We start from the raw sequence: 18,872 nt of genomic DNA, 5'->3' as shown, positions 1-18,872 counted from the left end.
CTGTTATATGGGGAGTTAGCAGAAGGTGCACGACCAACTGGACGACCACATCTGCGCTACAAAGATGTTTGCAAGAAGGATATGAAGACAGCAAACATCAATGTCAACGACTGGGAGAGCTGTGCAAACAACCGTTCCAGCTGGCGTCTAGCTGTCAGGCAGGGAGTTCAAAACGCAGAGGAAAAGAGAAGAATAAAGCAAGCTGAAAAGAGAGCTAAAAAGAAGGATAAGCAAAAGCGTACTTTGGAGCTATTCCATCGTCTCCCGTAGATGGACGGATGCCAAGGATATTTATTACTCTCCATTTGGCACTGCATGGAAAATAAGCCCAATATGCCTTCGGCAATTCGTAGGAAGCGACTGACAGGTGGCAACATTTGTACCGTGGGTTGCGCTTTGTGTCCCTGGAGGAATGAATCCGTGAGGAAACCTATTGTGCTACCTGCTAAGGACAACTTCAGCTGCTATCCTTGAAAATTGATAGGGCATGCGCTCTAGTCGAGTCTCATATATTTTTCCTACGACCTCAGTCTTTAATCAAAAGTTTATACATAATTTAATATTTGTATATTTATGGCATCTTTCAAGGACTCATGGCTGTACATTCGAATATTAAGTGTTATCGTGATGGCAAACATTTGTTTAGAAGCAAACATGACTTTTGATTTTTATGCAAACTTGCGAAAAATTGTATGATGGTGTAGCACTTGAGAAAAACGTTGATTTTCTTAAACATGACATGTAAAAATATATTTTAAAAAAATCTATTGATGATATACATTACGGAATTTTAGGATTTTACAAGTATTACATTTTGTTTTTTGTATTGTAATAAATTTGGAGTATGCGCTTTTGTCTATAGCTTTCTATTTTAAGGATTTCTTAGATGTCTGTGATTACTTGTTTGATTATGGGAAGTCAGTCATAGGGAAATATTCCTCAGACCGAAATAATTAGTCATTTACTAGGAGCAAACGTCAAGGACTGAAGTGTTAGTGAGTTTCCATTATGCCATAGTTTACTTTTGGTGAAATCAGGTCAGATCCACATGAGTGTCCCTGTCACTCAATAATCCCAATTAATATTTAGTTGTGTAAATTGATTGTGTGACTCCAGGTGCAGTATTTATAACTGGAGACTCGTAAATTATACAATGAAATAAATGAGAAGGGACTGTTTCGCCGTCCGTGGTTTAAAATTTATATTTGACTGGCTTCAGGTAGCGTAGTAAAAATAGTTCTCTGTATAAGGTGGTTGAGTTGTATAGTATTACGGCGTGAAATGCTGACTACGTTACGAAAAGTAGAGAAACATGCAGTTGTGCGGTTGATAGGCAATTGGGAAGTTGTGAGATCTGTCGTCTTGTATTAAACAGAGTTAACTTACTTACAGAATGGACACTTGGACTTTAATCTTTGCAGCAGTAATTGTATAGGGGTCTTTGAAATCAGGGGAAACCTATGACCTCTAGCGGAATCGCAAAAAGGTTTGACTTTGCTCAATCAAATAACCACTTGATTGGTACAATATTTTCTGTTATTTATACATTTTATAGAATTTTAACATCTTTATGTTTAGTTTTCTTTTTCGTGGTACTTTCTGTTTCGTTTATTTAGAAGACCTTATTTCCCATAACTACTGTACAATTCTTCTTTTTCTTTGGGATCTCATGCGCTTTACCTTCAGTTGCGTTATTTAACCGCTATTGTGGCATGGTGCCGTAAAACTCCACTACATAGATAAAAAAAGAAGTATCGAGCCTTTACACACACACACACACACACACACACACACACACACACACACACACACTGAATGAAGCACGTAAGAATTCACGCTCGAACGAGCAGGATCACATAAGAGTAATTTTTCATGATGAAAACCAAACATGGATACAATGGTTTCCGTTGAATTTCCCGGACATTTGGAATCCTTATTATAGTTATAAAAAAAAACTATGCTCGTGAGATAAATTGATGAAAATGTGGCTTAAAAAGCTGATGTGGGAAAACTTCAGCAGCTTGACTATTAGTTACGTGATCATCAACATAGCTCTCTCCTTGTGTTAATTTCCCATTAGCTTTCTCGAGATAATAAACCAATGAGAATAGCCGAGAAGCATACAGTATGCATGCATATATGTATGCACCTTAGCACAAAATTGGCTTTGTAGTGAAACCAAAGATAAATTTGTACGTCTTAACACAATTTCTTCAAGCTCCAAAATATTTTTATCTCACAGGATGTAAATCCGCACGTGTTCCACTGTAACTGGACACTGACATGCTGTGCATTCCAGCATTTAGGAATACTCGACATACGTTCATTATCAAAGTTAAAATATATAGAAGCGAGGGAGATATTAATAAATTTGGAACATACACGTGACGTAACCCCGCGGAAACTAATATTAAAATGTAAAACAACGTCTTAAATTGTTAGTAACCAACAAATAATTTAAAAGTCTTACAATCGAACGCAACAAATAAAGATTACATCTATTTATTACGATAGTTGGCTCAATAAATATTTATACAAGCGTTTCTTTTTCTGATACAAAAAAAGAATAGCTAATACTTTTATAGACTGACATGAACTCTATATGTGAGACATAAAAATGAGACAATTACATGGCAATAATGTCTTGTTCGTAGTGGAATGAATCTTAAATGATCTCATGATACAAATGTAATACATATATTATTGGCATGTGATGCAGACGTTTCCACAGCTTCGTTCGTTAATCGGCAGGTCGTTTAGCGAGCATGTCCTCCCTTCTTCTTATCAAGCGTACACCATCTCGGATGGGAACGAGAACCTGTGAACAAAAGGACAATATATTATTAACATTAGTATTAATACATATGCGCAAAATGAATAACTATGTACAAATTAAACAAGATATTTTGATATATAAAACTTAGCAAATAACAACAACAACAGCAACAATAACAACAATAATAATAATAATAATAATAATAATAATGATAACTATTATTTTTATTGCACTACTAATTCAGGTCTCGGGTTCAGCAATTGTGGGTATGTGAGAATGCTTGCCAGTAGCGTCTCGTGTATTGGTGGTTCTTTCCGGGTTTTCCGGGTCCTTCCTCCACCATTTATACTGGCCGCCATGTATAGCCTATCTTGTGCTGAAGAATGGTGTTAAACCATGCAACAGAAAATAAAAGGCAGCTTTCGATATCTATATAATTTATTTGAATCTTGAAGTGAAACAGTATATATTTATGGATAATTTATTTAAACTCGTGAGTGATGCCGTCATATAAAGAAATGTATGTAAATTCAACAACAAAAAAGCGACACATCCAAAACAATAAATTACATATTTTAGCTGAAAATATATCAAAATAAACCCTCAAGTTACTTGGGTCAGTAAGGTCTATTATTAAATACCAACTGTTTACTTCCTATGTAAAGGGGCATTTCTTCCGATGACAAACACTATGCTGTTATATATATATATATATATATATATATATATATATATATATATATATATATATATATATATATATATATATATATATATATATATATAGATAGATATATAGATAGATAGATAGATAGATAGATATACCACGTCATAACGTTTCTATAGGCTACTGAATTTGTATGGGACAATATGAACGAGTTTCTAGGGAGTGGGAGTGTATTATCTCCATTCGACAAAACGAGTTCATATTTTCCCTTACAATGCAGTAATTTTTTTATTATATGCTCATTTCCTTTTTCTACCTAAGTTGTAATTATATAAACAAAAGGACACTACAATAAACAAAGTAACTGAATTGATGTTGTATTCCAAACTAAATACACAAGCGCCGATTCATCCTTACACAACATCAACATTATTAATGGGCACGTAACTCCGCCCACATGAATTTGAACTTAGTCGCGCGCTAGACATCACTTTCGGAAGAAAATGGCGTGTTGATCTATTTAAAATTTAATTTTTTGAGTCATATTTTGAATGAATGCGCATTGCAACAACTTTTCCATTTAGTCTGGAATGCATATAATTTGGTATTGGTGTCAATTCTGCTAAATTTCGTGATAATGACAATATTTATCTGTGTCAATTCTACATGAAGTACATCTGATTTCATCAGTAAGGGAGCAGCGTGTTGACATCTGCAATTGTGTTTCTGTTCTGTCATTGAATGGTTTAAATCATAATGTGGGGAAAATACGAAGACTTTCAATCGTAATTATCAAAAAGACGCGTTGGAATGTAATATTTATTTCATTTTGAGTACAGTAAGGAGCATATAAATTCACTTGCAATATATTCGAAATAACAGTACAATTTCGAAAAGTGTGATCAAGCTTTTGAACCTATGACATGTAATTCAGACTGGCAGAAGAATGTACATTTTGAGAAAATTCAGGGTGTAAAACTTTTAAGTATAGTTTTGGCCATTCTTAATACCAGCTAAACAAGACAGTTTTTGTCTTGTGTTTTGCATATCATTTGTAGGGACCCAGCAATTGTATGACCTGTCTGACGTTTATTGCTAGCCTGAATCCGAAACATTGTATCAAAAATTTTAAAGCGGAGTATTGCAAAGCACAGGAGCTCGACGCGATTTTCGCGAAGTTTTTCATTGTGGACACTTCCGTGCTCATGTGAAAACCGGTGACAAGAGCGAAATGGACAATGTTTTCAACTCTATGGTGCATCCCTTCTTGAATTACAGAACAGCGGTAGATGCAAAAATAAGTTTTTTACTTACCATTAACTCAATTCAACTTTAGGAATCCTGTTCCATGCAAGAATTAGACATTGTCTTCTTCACTGCACAACACATCGTATACACGCATCTCTATTTTCAAAATAGGCAAACTATGCGGCACTAACGTCAACTCCGAAATGTGATTGGCTCAAAAGGTTATACTTATTATCATAGGAGCACGGAAGTGTCCACAATGAAAAACTTCGCGAAAATCGCACGTTTCGGAGCCAGTAACTTCAGTTTGGTACAAACGTCAATGATGGCTTGATGGATAGAAAAATATCTCAGAAGTAAAACAAGCCATATAGTATGTCATGTGCCTTTAACGATGGAAACAGCAGAAGGAAATCGAGGGTCATGGGTGGAGCGAAGTATTTGGAAGTTCCGTACCTTCTCTCTTATATATTATGATAGAGAGGGTCCTATGTCAGAACGGGTCATGGGGTAATCTAAGTTTTTTTTGTCACTCTGTATGATTTTTTCCTTTAGATGATTGTCTTTTTTCTTAACATCAAGCTCGCGTCGAGCACCTGTGTTGCAAAGCAGCTGGTATGTGGCAGTCCACGAAACAACTGCTTTAATCCATTCAGAAACAAATTTAGTCAACCAAACCTTAAAACGTCTAATATATGAGCATACATGATTTGTTTGCAAAGTGGTTCCTAATACACTATTGGGCACACGTGTCGTGAACGTGGGTGCAATATGAAAATGTGCAATATCGTAAAATATTACATGATTATGACAATGTAAAGTTAACGGAGACAAAAATGACATATAAGAACAACAATTATATCACGACGCACAATATGTAGTCACGTCACGTAATATTATCTCAACGTCTGAATGCAATTATCGAGTGGATCAATGTGAGATCTACTGGTTGAAACAGTTCTATATTCACTTCGTAAATGTGGTCAACTCGTGAGGGGTCATTTTGACGACTCAACTGTATGAGATATGTGGTCCTCAAGGCTGCGTAAACTGTAAAACGTGAAAGAAACCTCACCGACCTCGGATGGGTATTTCAGCAATCACACGTCCAGAAACCTGGCATTAAACCTAAGATAAAAGAGGCGAGCGGAGATCACACGACCACCAGGTAGAACCGACGATGGCACAGAGTAATGGAATATAATGGACTTACTGTTGTAACACGTGGATCTCTGGACACAGCTTCGTTGAAAGATTTCATTCCCTCTCCATTCATGTGTCCGGTCTCGTAGTAGACATTTCCATGGAGGAAGGCGTTATCTACGACAATAGTGCCCCTCGGAGCTAACAGACCTCTGTCCATGATCACCTGTGTGGTTCAAGGGAAGCAAGGATTCATGATAAAGTACAGAACACATCAAAATCAAGACACGTTTTCTTGCGCCTTTCTCTGTTATTCTTTGTGCGCTATTTAGTCATCCATTTATGACTATATGGTGCATTAGTTATAAATTCAGTACTGTTTTGCACATCATACGGACCTCATAAAATTCTCGTCTGTTTTAACGACATTTGAGAACCTACTTTTGTTATGCATATTTGATTTGTATTATTTTTTGGCTTGTCGTTATGATTCTGTGTTATATACATCTGTATTTAGAACTAGGCCATATCCAAAATCAGTTCACTGTGTACTGGTCCAGGAACATTTATTTTATAATCAACATAATATATAGCTGATATTTCCCTAGAGTTTGGATTAAATATTCAGATCATTATTAATGTAAACATGCTTCCATGAAATTGAGTTAAAAGATAGTCTTGATGCTGACCTCAGCATCTTCTAGATTGGAATCTTCCATTAAGGACAGCATATTTCAGAAAATAGTAATTACATTCGTAGATGGTTATATAATTTTATTTATCTAAAAGTTACACATTTTTGGAATATATTTTTGTGATACATCAAAAGACTGAGCACATCGCCAGAATCTAGGCCACTGGCCCATTAGCACTTTTAAGACTACAGGTGCATCAATACATTCAATAGTGGAACTTATTTGAAATAGCACTAGAATTCAGTTGGAACTTCATAAATGTGGACTTGTGATAGAACTTTTAGGACTATTTGGGATTTTATTCACAATACTCAAAGTTATTTTTAATGTTTCACTTTCTGTTCTAGGGAATTCATGTTGTCTGATTTTACAAAAACGTTATGGTTTTCGCTCTTTTCTGTTACTTAGTTTCAGATCAGTGAGCTGTATTACTTTACATTATGCAACCATGGCTTATGGCGTGCATTGAAAGTAATGACGTACAGATGAGAAAGAAAGGATATGAACTACATGAAAGCGCTAACTCGGGAATGTAAATATTGTAGAGATGTAATATGACCCTTAACGATAAGGTATACTTTTATCATCATACAAGTATTGTACATCATTTTTGGTTCATCATGCGCCCCATGGAAGGGATGGTAGGCGTTACATACTAATAAACAGTTTGCTTCGTGTTTAAACGCCAATAAGGACAGTTCCTTTTAATTTTTTTGTGAGTTCTTACTGTCGGAGTCTATCGTCGGAGGGGCTTTTAATTAGTCAAAGCTAGGACACAACAGTTGCTGCGATTTATGTAGTTCCAGTAATGACTTAACGACTGCTTGGACAAAAGGATGCATTGGGCTTACATATAGTTCAAAAAGTGCGCCATCAATTACCTGGTAGTACTCGCAGTACTGGTTGCTATTTGCATCCAAGAAAATAATGTCAAAGCTTTGCTCCTCGTTTGCCAATTTGTTGATGGTATCCAGAGCAGGACCTAAAGTAAAGACGAGAAGCAATGGTAACATGCCATTTTGGTTGTAAGAAATAATTAATGCTTTCTTGTCTCTGGTACAGATATAGAACGTAAGTAATAATTGGTCTGAAGCCAAAATTCATCCTCATTCAGACGTTCAATCTTTCCCTCTTACTCGTCACATGTATCAAATTATACATGAGAAATATTTATATAAGCTAGCTTAGAAGATCGAGAGAGAGAGAGAGAGAGAGAGAGAACAATGAATTCGACAGGATTAAACAAGTCCTTACCAATTCGTATACTAATTTTTCTTCCGTGGGCTGATTTGGATGTGTATTCCTTAACAATAGTTTCAAGATAGGGGTCAACTTCGCACGTGACCACCTCACCATCATCCGGAAGTGCTTCTGCACACGCAAGGGCACTGTAACCTGTGTACATTCCAAGCTCGAGGACCCTTGTAGCGTTAGACATGCTGACCAGAAATTGCAGTAATTGTCCTGAAACAACAATAAACTATTGAATCGAATGGCCATGTAGACCAGCGAACTGAAACTCCTGTACTGACTTTTTAGTCAAATTTGTTGAATTACAAAGACCGTTCGAAAACGATCTATATGCTTGCTTCGACTGATTCCTATCATTATTTTAGATCTTAATGGTATTTCCATCATTAGTGTTTGTCCATATATTTGTTATCGTAATCTCATAAGAGATCTCGTACTTGTTATTCATTTCTACGGGATATATGTGTATAACGTATTGTTTTTATTCATAATGAAATTTGAAAAAGTGCCAAAGATTTATGATATATAATTTTTTTATCTAATGCTGTGGCAAACCCCGCATCACGTCATCTCAGCTCATTGAGGGATAAACTACTTGCCTTCTAGAAAACCGGACATCATGCCGGGCCTGAGATTCCATAGCGTCTTTCCTTGGGCATGAAGATCATCCCAAGGATGAGTCAAAGTCATTTGACTGATCTGCTGTAGCTCGGGACTGGCAGGTGAGGTGTGATCTTCACAGTAATGCTCTCCCTTAAAATAGAGATCCAGCGCTTCGTCCAGTGTTTTTTGGATTTCATCCATGGCCCCTGTTGATTTCAGCTTATCTTGCAATTCCCACAGCTTTGTTACCATGGGGTCTCTGTGGTGCCTTCTAGATGATGGTTGTTGAGCCATTTACTTAGTTTTCGAAATAGAAATCTGTATTACTGCCTTTAAGAAATAAAGTATAAAGTATTTGTTATGCATATTCTTTTTGTAAGTATTGATTTTTAAAAAGGACGATTCCTACGTTTACTGATATTCAAGAAAAGGATGTGTACGTTGCAATATCACACAATGATGAGTCCTAGTTGAATTTACCTTTGGCTGATTCATAAGCTATGTATCAACCTTACAATAAAACAAAACTTCATAATATGCATTACTGATTACTGTCTCTTTTGATGTTGCTAACTATAAGATAAGTATGTGTACCTACAATTGACGGAAAAATCAGAGCCATTTGCCTCGACCTCAAGAAATACACATCATTATCATTGGAAAAAATTTGTACTAATTAAAAGATGCACATATCTACCATAAGCTTGAAACAATCAAAGGCCTAACAATTTGATAACTGTATCAAATCGACAGCCATTGAAATTATATTTTCCGAGAATTTAGTTTGTTTATGCCTTATATAACAATTGTTCGTTATATTTGATCTATCCGTATCACACCACGGCTCCATTTTAATGTAGCATGCAAAACAAAAACAAAACAAACCCAACACAATATGATAGTGGATGTTAGACTGTTGAGATGCAGTTCATAAAGACGCAACTGTATGAATCAGAGCATGACCAAGCAAATAAGTGCAAACATCAATATGCTTCAGTTAACGATGAACGGACATAGACGAGAACCAGCTTAAACTCGAGTGATATTTGTTTATGTTTGCAAGAGAAATGGAAATCAGAATCTCTCTCATCTCGCCCCCCGACACAGCACTTTCTATGAAAGACTGTTCAACTCTGATTACTTCAACAAGCATTCACTTACACTGTCCGTACCTTCCTTGCCGACTCGCAGCGTTGCCTGTCTATTCTGTACACGATCACAAAGTAATGGATACAGCCCATTGCCGGAGTATTTATCGATGTGTTTATCTTACACAGACAATCATGCTGAACGCGAGAGGGTGGAGAACAACGAGCATAAAATGAATGAATAATTGCTATGTTTGGAAATGGTCCTGGCGCACGTTTGACCGGCTCTAAGATGTTAGGGGAAAAAGAGGAAATGGGTAGGGCATTGATGTATCACAAACTAATAGGTGTTTTATTAAATAATCTTTACAATGTGTAAAAAGAAGAAATCAGCCTTTAAGTTATCATTTTTCCGATATAAGACTCTAGCCATTTTGTCTTAGAGGGCGTATTTTAAACTCCATGTCTAGTTAATGTTGTATAAACGCTGCCAAATGTATTGAGTGTCTGTGTGCGTGTTAATTTGATTTTTAACCTAGATTTAACAATTTTTCAGTCATATCGCTTCGATGTCTGCAGTGTGACAGTTTATTGCGATGTTTAGCTCTGGGGCATCATGCCGCAGACCTGTAGCATCATGTCCCACTCTGTCACATCATCCTGACACCAGTCCGACCAGTCCTAACACTAACCTCTTAATGCTGAGCACCTAGTGAGAAAGGTGATAGTTCCATTTTTATAAGTCTTTGGTATGACTCAGCCTGGGTTCGAACCCGCGACCTCCCGCATCCGAGGCGGACGCTCTAACCACTAGGCCACTGGAGCGTTTGCAAAATGCATTGAACTCCTCCAGACCATTCAGTTTGTGTAGGAGACAGAGACAAATAGAGATTGATAAAACCTGCATACTAGTTTGAAGTCCGGATTTGTCTTTCAAATTATGGCGTAAGTCTATTGACCATCCGTCTGTCTCTCAATACATCAATCGGACTGTAAGACAACTTTTGCTTTCTGGACTGTGACGCTGCTCGTCTCAGAAATATTTGTTAGCACTTTACTCATATATATATATATATATATATATATATATATATATATATATATATATATATATATATATATATATATATATATATATATATATATATATATATATATATATATATTTATATATATATATATATATATTTATATATATAAATATATATATATATATATATATATATATATATATATATATATATATATATATATATATATATATATATATATATATGTGTGTGTGTGTGTGTGTGTGTGTGTGTGATATTAGATAAATGTGTTACCAACCACAGTCAGGAGACTACCTCATGGATCAAAGTTATTAGAAGAAAAACTATAACTTTCTGACCTTTACCGTATCCAAATTACTTGTGAACTGTTTAAGATATTTTGACGTAACTATATACACATATGTCACATTGCCATGTCACGACCGTAGCTACCTATTTCCTTGCAGCCTGCTTCTGTTTCTGAATTGTCACTTATGAAATATTTGATGCATTGTACACTTTGACTAGACAATGCTTCAGCAACAATAGTAGTCTTTTTTCATCTAAGCTCAAGGTCACAACAAAGAATATTGCAGGGTTGTTCCATATTTTGGTGTTAACTGTTTCTGCACGTGCAAGGGCTCTGGTACTTTTGAGTTATGATGACCTCGCGCTGTTTTACATATCATGGGTTCATCTCTAGTTCAAAGGTCATTGTCTGAGTAAATGCAAATATAACTTTGGCAACTATTTTGTCATGACTTATTTCTGCCACGCCTGTGACCTTGATAGATGCCGAGTATTTTTAATAAGATTTTGTACTAATACACACCGTTGCTAGCTCCTGGCATAATTGTTACGGTGAGTACAAGGGAAATTGTAGCCTTGTAACTTGTTTTCATTTGTCGCGTTCATGTGGCTAGCCCGTTTCATGTGTACAACTTGAGATATTATAATAAAACTATATACATGTATGCACGATGTTCCGTAATCACAGCTCTAGCTGAATGGCCGAGATCATCACCGAAACGAGCATACACCATGCTACTTACGGTACTATGTGTATACCATGCTACTAAAGGTACTATGGGTATACTGATAAACTTATTCTAGCATGTGATTTAGACCGGCTAATAAAGGCGAATGTATACCACACTTTTTAAGGTCATTTGTCACATATGCCGGCCCAACAGCCATGCTGCTCTTCCAGTTGTTGTAGGGGTCTATCCACACGTAAGTAGATGTTGAAATAATATGGATGCCTTGCAGCTGCTCTGTGAGGCGAAAGGCAGCAAGATTCACAGACTATGCTTAATATGTGGCGAGAAGTTTTGAATTGGTCTGCTTATATTATTATGCTCAATGCATGCTAGGCTAGATATATTACTGCGTGTAAATGTTATCGTTACTGTCATTGTCAGAGTTATCATCATGACCATCATCATCAATACAAACAACGTCATCCGTATCTATTTTTTATCACTCAGTAAGTTCAAGTTGGAAATTTGAAACGTTTGTCAAGAAAGTTAAACATATAATGTATATTATTATTATTATTATTATTATTATTATTAAACCGCTCCGGTGGCCTAGTGGTTAGAGCGTCCGCTTCGGATGCGTGAAGTCGCGGGTTTGAACCCTGGTAGAGTCATACCAAAGACTCATAAAATTGATACAAACAGCTACGTTTGCTTGGCGCTCAGTATTAAGAGGTTAGTGTTATGACTGGTCGGACTGGTGTCAGGACAGTGTGAGTGGTAGGTAATGATGCATTATGTCTGCGTCATGATGTCCCAGCTCTTAACTTTTTAAATCTACGTTAAAATCCAAATCACGCAAACGTTATTATTATTATTATTACAATCATCACAATGACTGGAAAAGTGTGTACTTATTGAATCTTGTTGATGCGCTTTTTCCTTTGAGATATTTTGCATTTAAAAATTTTTAATTCTGCTTTATTTGTTTTGTTAGGCTTTTGTGCTAAAGTGAAATTCACTTTGGTTAAATTTAGAGCACTGGGACATCTACTTTAATTTTACATAATTTTACATAATTGTATGTATGTATGTATGTATGTATGTATGTATGTATGTATGTATGCATGCATGTATGTATATATGTATATGTGCGTGTATCTGTAAGTGTGCGTGCGTGTGTATGTGTGTGTGTTTTGTATGCAGTTGCTCCAAAGTTATTGTCCAACAAATATCATACCTTAGCAAAGTTATTATGTTACTAATCTACTATATTTCATATCTTGTCACAAATTGTTGGAAAGTACTATGTTAATTAAGACATTAACATTTGGAAATGCTGGCTTGTGTAGTCGCAAGGAATCTGTGTCACTAACATTTCAATATCAGAATTAGTGTAGGGTATGTAATTTCTGGCACTTGACATAACACTAGTGGACGTTATTTCTGACTTGGCATAACACAAGTGTATGTTATTTCTGACACGTGACATAACACAAGTGAACGTTATTTCTTACACTTGACACAACACAAGTGGACGTTATTTCTGACACTTGACATAACACAAGTGGACGTTATTTCTGACACTTGACATAACATATGTGTATGTTATTTCTGACACTTGACATAACATAAGTGGACGTTATTTCTGACACTTGACATAACACAAGTGGACGTTATTTCTGACACTTGACATAACACAAGTGGTCATTATTTCTGACACTTGACATAACACTAGTGGATGTTATTTCTGACATTTGATATAAAACAAGTGGACGTTATTTCTGACACTTGACATAACACAAGTGGACGTTATTTCTGACCCTTGACATAACACAACTGGTCATAATTTCTGACACTTGACATAACAGAAGTGGACGGTATTTCTGACACTTGACATAACACAAGTGGACGTTATTTCTGACACTTGACATAACACAAGTGGACGTTATTTCTGACACTTGACATAACACAAGTTGTCATTATTTCTGACACTTGACATGACACAAGTGGACATTATTTCTGACACTTGACAAAACAAAGGTGGTGTGTTTTAAACAGTTGTTACATAATAGGACTCTGTGGTTTGAACATCTGCTTATCGCTGTCATATCGTTTCGCTTCACACAAAGTGTCCTATATTACGTTGAATAAATCTTAATGAAGTGTACCGAACACTATTAACTCCCATGATAATATTAGAAAACTATAATCAAAAACGTGCCAGAAATAGCATAGCCCACGTCACGTTTAGAAAGTCATAATCACGTTTGCCAGAATTTTGCATACTCTGAACTAAGCTTGACCTTATTAAATGAACGAAACATGAATTTTAGTCACGGAATAAACGATCAATATATAAAATTATTGAAGGACTTACTTAATGAAATGTTGCATTGGAAATGATTGTAACCAGCTATCAATTGTGTATGTGTTTAATGGCAATTGATTTATTTCTATGTATTATGTTATATATTATCATAACTTTTTATTATGCCTCGTGTGGATTGGTTCTTTTAAAGTTTGTGCTCAGTTATTCGTTAGTAGTGAAGGGGGGCACTTTACGGACAATGGGAATTAGCATTAAAAACACCCTTGGGGCACTTTACGGACAATGGAAAATTAACATGGAGAAAAATCGTGGGGCACTTTACGGACAAGGGGATTTAACATGGGAATAAATCGTGGGTCACTTTACGGACAAGGGAATTTAACATGGGAATAAATCGTGGGTCACTCTACGGACAAGGGGAATTTAACATGGGATTTTTTTTTTTTTTAAAATTTTTTTTAAAATTTAAATTTAAATTTAGGCAATTCAAAGACTATCTCTTTTCGAGATATATGGCTGGCCCTGAAAAGGGCCTTTGGGTTTTATGTTAATGTATTCATTAACATAAATGGCACCGCATTGGTCTTCTTCTTGTCCTTAGGCTGCGTCTTACTGTTGGTCCGTACATCAGCACTCTTTTCAGGCATCCTTGTCTTTCGACGTAGATCCTACGTATCCACAGGCTGGTGTTTGTCCTGTGGACAACGGTCCACTTGGCTCGGACATACATGAGCATGTCCGTCCGGAACATCATGGAAGACACAAGGGTGGATGACTCAACTGTGGTCCACATCTTGAAGCGACGAGAACAGGTGAATCAATGCAGTGAACGGAGCTTATTTATAGGCGGAGGAAGGATTGAAACGGATTGAGTTCATTTACCAATCCTAACACGCGTTACAGAATTCAGTCAGCTCGCATCCAATCCGAAGAGAGCAGTCTGTGACGTCACGTAGTCAATATAGATTCGCTAGCGCTTGTGTGCAGTCAATCTATGCGACAGTGATTCAACATGACGGAAACTCAGAAAACGATTCAGTGGGGTGCACCAGCAGGGGAGACTGCCCAAGGGAACCCGGACTTACTTTCAGAAGAGGTGAATTGGGATTTTGTGGATTTTCTCTCCTCGCAAGAATTTGTTCCGGAACCTTCGTTACTTTCTTCATTACCGCAAGTGGAGAATTTTAGACAGAGACAGAAAGAAGAATTGGAGAAATTTATACAACGACAAAAGGAAGCGGAACAGACTTTTCTCCTACAGCAACAGCAACAAGAAGAAGAGGTAAGAAAAAAACAACAGCAACAACAGCAAGAAGAAGTAGCAGCAAAGAAACAAGAGGGTGAAAATCAAACGGTCACGGTACTGTTGGACATTTTAGCGGAGTTAAGAAGTCTGAAACAAATGTATCAGACTTCTTTATCACGACCGAAGAGAATACGACCTTCCCGAGCCAAACATGTCAACCCTGTGACTAAGCCTACCGTACCACCCTTAGTGATTTCAACCCAATCATTATCATCATCATCAACATTACGCAGTCCAGAAGTAGGCCTTGGCCGTGGCAAAGGCTTAAGGCAGTTAAAATTGATTGCTTAAACTCACCCCTACACCATGAAGAAAAAGGCCCTTTTCAGGGCCACCCACATTTCTCGAAAAGAAATACAATTTCAATTTGCCAATAACTCAAAAAAACTCACCCATGTTACCCTTATAGTACGTGTCTGTGTATGAGTGTGTGAGTGTAGCTTCTTATTTTAAAATCACAACTCAAAGACACTTACCTTATATCATTCATTTATTCTTTTCTCCATTTTTTTACAATCCAATTCACAATTTATAACACAACACTTTAATAATAATAAGTTCATTAATTTCTTCTTTTCTCCTTTTTTAGTCTCTCTGTTTTTTGAATTTCTTCACCGTTACACTCTTTTCCTCTTCTTCCTCCTCGCTTTCTTCCCTTCTTCTTTTTTTCTCCTGTTTCTTTTTTTTCACCTGTCTTCTTTCTTCCTCAGAAGAATCCCTCTCTTCCTCTGAAGAATCCCTCTCTTCTTCTGAAGAATTCCTCTTTTCTTCTGACTCCTCTTGTTTCTTTTTGGGGCAATCTGGAGACCAATGTCCTTTTTCTTGACAATAATAACAGGTATCTTCACTTTTGTCTCTTTTAGTCCCTGTTTTTTTTCTTTTTTGACGGTCTGGACACTCTGAAGACCAATGCCCTTTCTTCTGACAGATATAGCAAGTATCTTGACTTTTATCTCTAAAGGAAGGAGAGTAGTCCGTAGGCTGGTCTGAAGAGAATTTTCTAATGACCCCTCGCAAAGCTCTGACGAAACGTTCCATCTGGTCAGTCTCTTCCATCGTTGTGCTCAGCTTGAGAGTGAAATGAATAGTGAAAGGACAAGACACACACCCTTTTATATACGCTGGTCTGCCAGGACTATAAAGTAGTTTATGGTGTTTGAACTTGAGTCATTTGACTTTTTGCTTTCAAGATGAAACGATCCCATTCATTCGAGAAGAAAGAAGAAAGTAAGAGGCAGAAACGTGATCTATCGCCTCGTACCAGGGCTGAAATCTTGGCACAAATTCATGCCAGTGATTTTGAAGAGGACATGAGTGAACCAGAATCCAAACCCTCTAAACCAAGTTCACCACCCTTTGTCAACCCTGAAAAGTACTATTCCATTCGAGAGACGGAAAAGCGCTCCTCTAGAAAATTTAGAACCACGGCTTACAAATACACGGTGAAGTTTAAAGATTTCAAGTCCGAAGTACCGTTAGAGAAAGCAGAAGTGTTCATCACTGAGGTGTGGGATTCTTTGCTCACTGCACTCAAGCGACAATGTCAACCCAAAGAAGACGATCGCTTGAGACTTTCCATACAACACGACGGTTTGAAATCCCCTGTTTGGATCGAGTTTAGCACCCCTGCAGAATTAACTGCTTCCAAAGTCATGGACAAGATTCAACACGTACAACAATCTAATGATCAGTTTGACATCACCGATGGTAAAGCCACACTGGACATGACCCACGTCTCTCCTCCTCAAGGGACAGGACGCAAAAAGATGTTATTGGTGGACGACCTTCGCAACACCAAAAAGAGTCTCGTCCGAATTAGCAACCCTCATGACCAGATGTGTTTAGCCCGTGCCATCGTGGTGGGACGAACCTATGCCAACAAGAACGACACGGTAGAATGGAAAAGAACCTGGGACACTATTCAACGTTCCCATCGAGCCAAACAAGGAAACGAAGCAGAACTCCTGTTGCAACAAGCTGGCCTGTCCAAAGACACACCCTGTGGCATTCCTGAGATGCAAAAATTGCAAGATGTCCTAGCTCCACGATATACCTTGAAAGTGCACCCTCAAGAAGTGCGCGGACCTCTATTGTTTCGAGGGCAAGACTTTAAGGACGGAAAATACATTCATGTCTATTATCACGATGAACATTTCGATACCATTACCAGTATCACCGGATTCCTGAAATACAGTTATTACTGTGAGAAATGTGACCATGGTTATAACAATCGAGAGCAACACAAGCATTGTGGATCGAAATGCACAGGATGTTTGGCCTCTTCACCCTGTCTGAGCGAAGAACCAGTGCCTTGTTCCACTTGTCTGCGCACGTTTGTCAGCCCTACCTGTTACCAACAACATCTGAAAACGCAAGGTTCACAGAAGAAATGCGCTTGTCAACTGCTGAGATTGTGCTCTACGTGTGAACAAGTCATACGTACCAATAATACCAAGGCACACGTATGTCGAGGAAAGAAAAAATGTCACATTTGTCACCACATCGTGGACTTGGAACACCAATGTTACGTGCAAAAATACCAACCCCCACCAGAGAAAGAGGACGGTCACAAGAATAAAGGCAATTTCATCTTTTTCGATTTCGAATGCATGCAAGAAACTGGCATTCACATTCCTAATTTCTGCGTGGCTCATCGAGCGTGCGAGAAGTGCATTCAAGAACCTATCTTCAGTCATTGCCCTCACTGCAGCAAGATACCCGGAGGGCGTGAAAAAATCTTTCGGGGACCGAACACGTTAGCTGATTTTGCCCAATGGGTCTTAGACCCCATCGACAAGACGTGGAGCCAAGAGGACATCGAACGTTACGGAGATTGTCATCGTCATGCCACAGTGATGGCTCACAATTTCTCCGGATACGATGGACAGTTTCTTTTGAGGTACTATACGGAACAAGGCACCGAGCGTCCTAAAGTGACTTTGAACGGAGCCAAAATCATTTTCATGCAAGTGGGACAAGTGCAGTTTAAAGATTCGATGAGTTACTTGGCCATGCCTTTGAGTCGAATGCCTAAAACGTTTGGAATGACAGAAATGGCTAAAGGGTACTTTCCACACTTTTTCAATACGGAAGCCAATCAACATGCCGTTCTACCCCATTTACCAGAGGTTCACTATTACGACCCCGACAACATGCGTACCGAACAACGAGAAGCTTTCTACGCTTGGTACCAGGCTCACGCCTCGGACCCTTTCGACTTTCAGGAAGAAATGCTAAAGTATTGTCGTTCCGACGTGGACATTTTACGGCGTTGCTGTGGAAAATTTCGAGAACTGTTCATGGAACACGGAGGGGTCGATCCTTTGAAAGAAGCTTGCACCATTGCCAAAGCGTGTTCCTTAGTGTATCGACAACGATTCATGCCTGAAAAGACCGTGGCTGTCATCAGTCCTCAAACGACTCACTTTGTCAAACGTCAATACTCGGTCAAAGCCCTACGCTGGTTACATTACTTGTGTGACAAGGAAGACAAGTGGATTCAGCATGCCCGCAACGGAGGAGGCGAAAAGACCATCGGAACGTATTCGGTCGATGGCTGGGACTTAGAAAACCCCAAGATCGTGTACGAGTTTAACGGTTGCTTATTTCACGGATGTCCCGTCTGTTACCCTGACCGTGGCACTAAAAATCAGTTTTTGCAACGAACCATGGAAGACTTGTACCAGGACACTTGTCAGCGACGCCTAAAGTTAGAACAGGAAGGATACCAAGTGGTGGAAATGTGGGAACACGAG

At 37.8% G+C, this 18,872-nt stretch overlaps 1 protein-coding gene across 3 annotated transcripts; it reads right to left on the bottom strand.

Moving 5' to 3' along the window:
• Positions 1-2,486: 2,486 nt before the first annotated feature.
• LOC149783942 (uncharacterized) lies at positions 2,487-9,630 on the bottom strand. Of its 3 annotated transcripts, none has more exons than XM_089933175.1 (6): positions 9,545-9,630; positions 8,380-8,713; positions 7,784-7,993; positions 7,411-7,511; positions 5,905-6,060; positions 2,487-2,818 (listed from the first exon to the last, which is right to left on the bottom strand). In XM_089933175.1, exons 2-6 carry the CDS (start codon positions 8,675-8,677, stop codon positions 2,741-2,743), a joined length of 843 nt encoding a protein of 280 aa, XP_089789301.1. In that variant the 5' UTR covers positions 8,678-8,713; positions 9,545-9,630; the 3' UTR covers positions 2,487-2,740. The 3 variants fall into 3 exon arrangements, with proteins under 3 accessions (XP_089789301.1, XP_089789303.1, XP_089789302.1); XM_089933177.1 differs by having other exon boundaries at positions 9,556-9,627; XM_089933176.1 differs by having other exon boundaries at positions 8,380-8,709; positions 9,545-9,618.
• Between the last annotated feature and the right edge of the window lie 9,242 nt (positions 9,631-18,872).

The sequence above is a fragment of the Sinohyriopsis cumingii genome, chromosome 14 (assembly GCF_028554795.1).
Source record: "Sinohyriopsis cumingii isolate HCF-2022 chromosome 14, ASM2855479v2, whole genome shotgun sequence".
NCBI lineage: Eukaryota > Metazoa > Mollusca > Bivalvia > Unionida > Unionidae > Sinohyriopsis > Sinohyriopsis cumingii.
Note: the sequence above shows the minus strand (reverse complement) of the source record. Positions and strands in the feature narration are given on the sequence as shown.

Coding starts and splice junctions, on each gene's coding strand:
- LOC149783942 (XM_089933175.1), bottom strand. CDS start 8,677: ATGGCTCAACAACCATCATCTAGAAGGCACCACAGAGACCCCATGGTA. Junction 7,994..8,379: donor GATGTCCGGTTTTCTAGAAG/GCAAGTAGTTTA, acceptor TTGTTGTTTCAG/GACAATTACTGCAATTTCTG. Junction 6,061..7,410: donor AGTACTGCGAGTACTACCAG/GTAATTGATGGC, acceptor TGAACCACACAG/GTGATCATGGACAGAGGTCT.